The following is an 8,073-nucleotide window of genomic DNA, read 5'->3' as shown; positions in this document are numbered from 1 at the left end:
CGGCGGGACCGGGGGGTCCAGGAGGCGAGCCGGGCAAGAGCGGTGCAGCGGCGGCGGCGGCGGCAGCGGCGGCGGCGGCAGCGGCGGCGGCGGCGGCAGCGGCCGGAGGCCTGGCTGCGGCCGGGGGCCCTGGACAAGGCTGGGCTCCGGGCCCCGGCCCCATCACCTCCATCCCGGATTCGCTCGGGGGTCCCTTCGCCAGCGTCCTGTCTTCGCTCCAAAGACCCAACGGTGCCAAAGCCGCCTTAGTGAAGAGCAGTATGTTCTGATCTGGGATCTACAGCGGCGGCGGCGGCGGGCGAGGCGGGTCCCCGCGGGCGAGTGGGTGAGCCGGGTAGGCCCAAGGCTATTGTCGCTGCTGCCGTGGCTTTTCCCTTGAGAGCCTAAAGTAATCGCGATAAGAATAAAGAGAAAACGGCGTCGCCCCCATTTCAAGCCCACTCCTACTCCCTTCCTTCACCCCCAAACAAAACGAAACACCTCCCTGGCTTCGCACCTGCCTCGGGGCCGCGCACACGGGCCAGGGGGCCCCGCTTGCTGCCCGGGAGGTGTGAGCGACGCGGCCTGGACTCGGGGAGGGGGGTGGAATCTCAGGGGGCTATGTCTGCGTGTCGGTGTGTGTCTGTGTCGGGGAGTGTGTGTCTGTGGCCCGAGCAGGTGACAGGGAGAAAGACGGCTGGGAGGCCACAACCAACTCAGAGACTTGCTTAGGGAAAGAGAAAAGTGAACAGAATTCTCCCAGATTAAAAAAAGAACGAAATAGGGAGGCAGTGACAATTAAAAACAAAAAACCGAAAGGCTTTAAAATCCAAGGGAAAGAAAAAATACAAGGGGGAAGAGGGAAGCGGCAGCTGGCCCCATTTGAGGGCTCTGTCTCCTGCATTCCTAAATTCATCCACACCCTCTGGACAGCACTGACTCCCTCGGGGCTCCTCCTCAGGGAGAGTAGGAAGGCCTTCCAGTTGACCCGTTTCCCTTCTTGTCCTTGGGTTTGGGCCGCTGGGGTGACGACTCGTGCAGACTGTCCCCGCGGCCAAGGTGACTGCCTCGCGCCCGCTTGCCTGCCCCAACCTCGTCAAACACCATCCTGCCAACTGCGCATCCGAACCCCTCACCGTTCCAGCTCTCCTCCTGAGTCTCTGCAGCCGCTCGGCCCTGAAAGATGCCCTATCCATGAAATGCCTTTTCATCCGCGAACTCCGCAAACTTTGTCACGTATCTCTCAACTCTTCCCTTTTTTTCTCTCCTGATACCCCCGCCGGCATTTTCTTCCACCAGCTTTTACTGAACTTTTTGGCACTGCTTTGGATTGGAGTCAATTGCAGTCCACGCAGCTGGCTGCAGAGAAATCTACCCAGCAAGGAAAAGAGGCGCACACGAGTTTGCAGAAGTGTCTCTGCGTTTCTGTTTGATCCGAAATGGACTCACATCCTGTATGGTGGATGGACTGTATATTGATGATTCCATTCTTTGCGCAGTTTAGACATCTCTGTTGGGATTTTTTGTTTATTTTTTAAATTTTATTTTAAAAGGCACAAACTATAGATATTAGTTGAATGTTGAGGCTTTAACTTTTTTGGTGTCTTTCTACAACTGTGTTCTGTGACTCAATTGTATCGTGTTAATATCAGTACAGCCCGTCTCCTCTACGTGACTGTATAATGTTTTTCTCTTCTTGTAGTCTCTATGGTGTGTCTTTATTGAATAATAAGGTTCTCACGGGTTCAACTCCTTTGTGTTTAGAGAGACCACGGTTCAGCCAATGGTATATATTTTTGTTATCAGGTGCATGTCTGTCTGATTTCTTTTTTCTTCTTGTTGGACTATGTTTGTGAACATAAGCGTCATAAGTTATGTTTCAGATTTTCAAATTTATTTATATGTGTTATAATGAATGCTTCTATTTAAAAGGGAAATATTTCTACATGTGCATATAGTTTTCCAAGAGTGTACCATTAACTTGATTGTTGATAATAAAAACAAAAAGCAAGTCTAGCAATTGAACTATTCTGACTTTTTCTTGATTCATTTTTGGTTGTTTTTAATTAATTAAAAATTATATTATAATGATAAGGGAGGGCAGATGAAATTGTAGAAAACATCTAGAAGCCTCTGCAGCTCTGGAAACCTAGGTAGGTTGGAGAATCTAAATTCATGTGGCTAAATTCAGCCAATATAAAATTTAGTGCTTGAGATAGTAGGCAGGATTCTCCTGGTCCATTTTTCTTTCTTTCCCAGCCACCAGAGCACAACAGAACAGGAGGGCATTGATAGAAGTATTCAGATCAGTGCCTGGATTGATATTTTGCGGACTCTGGTAGCAGAGAAGGCAGGGTTAAGCAGGATTCTGATTCTCAACTTTGAGAAGGGCTTGAAAGTGCACCGCGCAGACGCCTTCAGGACCACTGGCATCTGGGGAGGACCAGGTGGTCCCCAGGTGGCCCAGCCACCTTAAACCCTGAAAACCAAACCACTGGCAACCAGGAGTCCCGGAGGGTCTTTGTGTGAGCAGGGAGAGCAGCTCTGCAATGTTAGTGTGTTTGGGGAATCTACAATGACTAGAATTAGCGAGCACTTGCCTGTACAAGGTTGTGTTTTCTATGCGTTATCTCACCTACCACTCAAAAGAATATCAGGAAGCAGGAGTAATTCCTATCCTTATTTTCTTTTAGGTGAGGAAGCTGAGGTGACAGAAAGGTTAACTTGCTCACATGGTCCTAGTAGTATACGAGTGATGGGGCCAGTCTTTGAACCCAGGAAATTTGACTCCAGAGCCTGTCCATTAAACTACACCAGTGGTTCCCAAAGTGTGGTCCCTGGACCAGCAGACTCAGCATCACCTGGGAATTTATCAGATATACAAATTCTTAGACCCCATCTGAGACCTACAGAATCAGAACCTCTGGGAGTGAGACCCAGCCATCTGTATTTTACAAGCCCTATAGAGAATGTGAGAACAACTGAATTACAGTATAATAAATCCAAATGGAAAGTTTCTAGAATCAGAACTACATTGGAAACAGGCCTGTTTGTGTGTAGACACTTCAATGGCTCCCTTTTGGAAGGATATAATCATCATCACAGATCCCAGATAGAATCTTGTCTCCTCTTTGGACTGTTTGGCTGGGCCGCCTTCTTCAAGTAGATGCCTGTGTGGATTTCTGGCAAATACCTTTCTGGCTGGACTTTATCAATAGATGAGTCAGCTCCCCCCATTTGATGGGAGGTCACAGTCTGCCTTCTCTAGTCTGAGGATTAGCAGCTGATCTGGTTTGAATTTATCAGGTCTTTTCACCTCAAGCATCTAAATATGATTTACATCAGATCAGGCAGATTTCACTTAAAAATTTGAAACCTTTGGATCTTACTGCACTTCTAACAGTTTTTCTAAAAGACTTTTGAATAATCTTTTTTTAAAAATCTGAATCTTAATGACCTTCAGTAAATTCTCCCAGACAACATTACATAAACAGTGGCATTAATTTTGATGGTCTAAAATGCCAGCATTTGCCAGACCCCTTAAATCCCAGTCTTTGATTGTAAATACAACTTAGAAGTTCTGGGAGAGGCAAAAAGAAGGGCCAAAATATGCTGACAAAAAAAACGTATTTAAGACCTAGGTAACTCAGTCCTGGACTTGGCCAGAGGAAAATTAGCCTTCCTCTGGCACTGAGGGACAGCAGGTGAGCCTCTGTGAGCTGATGGGCAGTGGGACAGGCATTCTGCAGAAGGCAAGACCAGGAGGGAGAAAGAAAACAAGAAGCAGAGAGAAGAAAGAAGAGAGATAGGGAAAGAAGAGAAATAACAAATAACCAAATAAGAGATTTTGGAAACTCCAGGGAGGGTCCTAGAAATCATTTCAGCTTTGAATAAACTTGGTAAATTTCCCAAAATTCCCTTCTTCTGGCCTTGACCTGCTTTGAGCACCTTATCTCAAGGACCAGGGAAACTTTGGAAAATGGCAAGGAAAACACGCTTCCATCTCTCCACCCCTACTCCACACCAATTTCCCAGAAGGCTGTATTTTAAGTGTCCAGAGGTACCCAGCTTTTAGTATTTCAGGTATCAGCTTCTTTTTTACTTCGGGTCACCTCTGCCTCTGGTCAAAGAAGCAAACTGTTGGGAGGCAAGTTTGTGATCAAATGCAGAATAATGCTCCTGTAATATGAAGGAGTCCAGTGGCAGGACACTATGTCTCTTGCATTGTGTCATTTCCTTGGAGCCCTGCACAGTGTGAACAAGCTCACTTTCACTTTTCCTCTCCTAAGGAATTTGCATTTTGGCTCATCAAGGCATCCTTCTTCCTGGCAACTCCGGGACCACATGTGACTTCACAAAACCTGCGTGAACCACTGCCAGACGGCCACCTCTGTGCCAAGTCTCCTTCACCACGGCCAAGTACTGGCAACCAGACAGTGGTTTCAGAGGGGAGCCAATAACCCAGCAAAAAGTAGCTGTCTATTACCTAGAAGCTTCTCTATGGCCACCTCTTGTCCTTAGGAAGATGGCCTCTGGCTAGATAGAGATGGTTCTCAGTTCAGGAATTGAGGAACTCTGTGATCTTGGAGCAAATAATTAACCCCTTTGAGTCTGATTCATCAATCAGAAGTGTGAATAATAGTACAGATTTGTGAAGTTGTTGGGGGATTAAATAAGATGTTCAAAAAGTGTCTGGCATAGCAGGAAGTTTTCAGTAAATGTTAGACATTATTTTTAATATTATTTTATTATGTGACTCCTAGATTCTGTCTTGATCTCCCTAGCTCAGGACTTAGAAGACTAAAAAGCATTCTCCGCTGTCTCTTAAGTCAATGGCCCAGAATGTGAGAGAATATGCAAAGACTGGAATTGGAGAACTTTGCTGAGGGTGACAGTTAACAGCCGAGAATCAGCCAAAGGCTGACAAGTAATAACTGCTAATATTTATTGAGTGCTTATTATACGCCAGGCACTTTTAAGTTTTAAAGCACTCACTCCTCATATTCGATACTACTGGAAAAGTGCTATTTCCATTTTTTCCCTTAGGAGGAAACTAAGGCAAACAGGGGTGAGGTAACATGCCCAGGTCACACGGCTGGTAGTAGCGCAGCAGGAGTTCAGCCCCTCCTGAGCCTTTGCGGGCTCTGCAAGGGGAAGAATTCATTTTAACCCCAAGGTCCCATACCACTGGAGCCAGAAGGTGATCTCCTCTTGCAAAAAGACGCCAAAGGGTAGATGAGAGTTAGAAAGGACACCAGGGGGAGCAGGACTGGGATGAGAATCCCAACCAGAGGCAGAATGAAGTCCAGGGACTAAAAGGGAACAGGCTTTAGGATTCCCAGGAGGAGACAGAATGTTTTCTGCAAGGCAGAATAGCTCATAGTCCCTTTCTGGTAAGTGAATAAGGCAAGGAGTGGCCAGAGGCATGGCATATGGAAGGGGAAAGAACAGTTATATTGATGAACTGGGGAATGTTGGTCGATGGATAGAATGGATGTCAGGAATAAATGTCAACCTCTAGGCTCATTTATCACCACCATGACCGACAGATGGTGCAAATGGTAAAAGCCCACCGGAATCCTTGATTTTCGGAAACCAAAGTACAGTGTGAAGACCTGTGACTTCCTCAGGCCAAAGGCAGGTTACCTGAAAATAGTCTGTGACCATGTCCCCATCACTACAGTAGACATTTTGGATCATGCTGGTCTTGGCTTAACTCAGGAGTTCTTAACCTTGGGTTCATGGATAGAATTCAAGGAAGATGAGAAAGGAATACATTTATATTTTCACTAATCTCTACCTGAAATTTATCATTTTTTTGATGATGAGTGTAGGCAACAAAGCCACAGTATTATCAGTAATAGTACCTATGACTGTCACCAGTGAAATCACAGATACTTTCATTTTGCATTAGACTTTTAGAGACTCTCTCAATACATTATTTGCATTCATCATTAATTTGAAATTATGGTAATTATTAAACCAACACCTAAAACTTTGTTATTTAATATATTAATGAAGACAAACATACGTGCTTATGCATTTTCATAATTCTATTTTAATTGGCTTCTTTGGTAATCCTACACATTCTATTTTTATTTTTTTGCATTTAAAAATGCTGTCTTGAGAGGGGTTCTTGGGCATCATCAGCTGCCAAGGGTTTTATGGCAAGTGCACACACATGTACACATACACACAAGCAGAAGTTCCTGGCTAATTACTGACAGTAGGGTGTCCCATCCCTCTGCAAAACTCTGACTTTAAGAACCTCTTCTCAAGACCACACCGATCATAGCACACACCTTCTTCCAACAACACAAGAGATGACTCTGCAAATGGACATCACCAGACGGTCACTATCAAAATCAGATATATTCTTTGCAGCTGAAAATGGAGAAGCTCTATACAGTCAGCAAAAACAAGACCTGGAGGTGACTGTGACTCAGATCATGAGTTCCTTATTGTAAAATTCAGGCTTAAATTGAAGAAAGTAGGAAGAAAACACTTGATCATTTAGGTATGACCTAAATTAAATCCCTTATGATTATACAGTGGAGGCGATTAATAGATTCAAGGGATTAGATCTGGTAGACAGAATGCCTGAAGAACCATAGATGGAGGTTCATTACATTATACAGGAGGCAGTAACCAAAACCATCCCCAGGAAAAAATACAAGAAGGCAAAGTGGTTATCTGAGGAGGCCTTACATAGAGCTGAGAAAAGGAGAAGTAAAAGGCAAAGGAGAAAGGGAAAGGTACACTCAACTGAATGCAGAGTTCCAGAGAATAGCAAGGAGAGATAAGAAAGCCTTCTTAAACGAACAGTGTAAAGAAATAGAGGAAAACAATAGAATGGGAAAGACCAGAGATCTCTTCAAGAAAATTAGAGATACCAAGGGAACATTCATGCAAAGATGGGCACAATAAAGGACAGAAATAGCAAGGACCTAACAGAAGCAGAAGAGATTAAGAAGAAGTGGCAAGACTACACAGAAAAATTGTACAAAATAAGTCTTAATGACCCAGATAACCACGACGGTATGGTCACTCACCTAGAGCCAGACATTCTGGAGTGTGAAGTCAAGAGGGCCTTAGGAAGCATTACTACGAACAAAGCTAGTGGAGGTGATAGAATTCCAGATGAGCTACTTCAAATCCTAAAAGATGATGCTGTTAGGAAAATTCAGCAGTGGCCTGAATTGGTCTACAGGTCTAGAAAAGGTGAGTTTTCATTCCGGTCTCAAAGAAAGGCAATGACAAAGAATGTTCAAACTACCCTACAATTGAGCTTATTTCATATGCTGGCAAAGTAATGCTCAAACACCTACAAGCTAGCCTTCAACAGTATGTGAACCAAGACCTTCCAGATATACAAGCTGAATTTAGAAATGGCAGAGGAACCAGAGATCAAATTGCCAACATCTGTTGGATCATAGAAAAAGCAAGGAAATTCTAGAAGAACATTTACTTCTGCTTCATTGACTATGCTAAAACTTTTGTCTGTGTGGATCACAGCAAACTCTGGAAAATTCTTAAGGAGATGGGAATAACAGACCAGCTTACCTGCCTCCTGAGAAACCTGTATGCAGGTCAAGAAGAAACAGAACTGGACATGGAACAATGGACTGGTTCAAAATTGGGAAAGGAGTTTGTCAAGGCTGTATATTGTCACCCTGCTTATTTAACTTATATGCAGAGTACATCACGCAAAATCCTGGGCTGGGTGAATTGCAAGCTAGAATCAAGACTGCCAGGAGAAACATCAATAACCTCAGATATCCAGATGATGGCAGGGCTTCCCTGGTGGCTCAGATGGTAAACAATCTGTCTACAATGCAGGATACCCGGTCAATCCCTGGGTCAGGAAGATCCCCTGGAGAAGGGCATGGCAACCCACTCCAGTATTCTTGCCTGGAGAATTCCATGCATAGAGGAGCCTGGCAGGCTATAGTCCATTGGGTCACAAACAGTTGGACATGACTGAGCAACTAAGCAGTGGCATGCCGATGACACCACCCTTATGGCAGAAAGCGAAGAGGAACTGAAGAGCCTCTTGATGAGGGAGAAAGAGGAGAGTGAAAAAGCTGGCTTAAA

The 8,073-nt window shown here is 44.8% G+C and overlaps 1 protein-coding gene across 1 annotated transcript in view; it reads left to right on the top strand.

Annotated features, from left to right (window-relative positions):
* PHOX2B (paired like homeobox 2B) overlaps positions 1 to 269 on the top strand; it is a 3,517-nt gene extending 3,248 nt beyond the window's left edge. Inside the window, exon 4 of the mRNA XM_040238112.1 lies at positions 1 to 269. Within this exon, the coding sequence (XP_040094046.1) occupies positions 1 to 269 (269 nt within the window).
* The last annotated feature ends 7,804 nt before the right edge of the window (positions 270 to 8,073 follow it).

The sequence above is a fragment of the Oryx dammah genome, unplaced genomic scaffold (genome assembly GCF_014754425.2).
Source record: "Oryx dammah isolate SB20612 unplaced genomic scaffold, SCBI_Odam_1.1 HiC_scaffold_3, whole genome shotgun sequence".
NCBI lineage: Eukaryota > Metazoa > Chordata > Mammalia > Artiodactyla > Bovidae > Oryx > Oryx dammah.
This window is presented reverse-complemented; position numbering and strand designations above follow the sequence as displayed.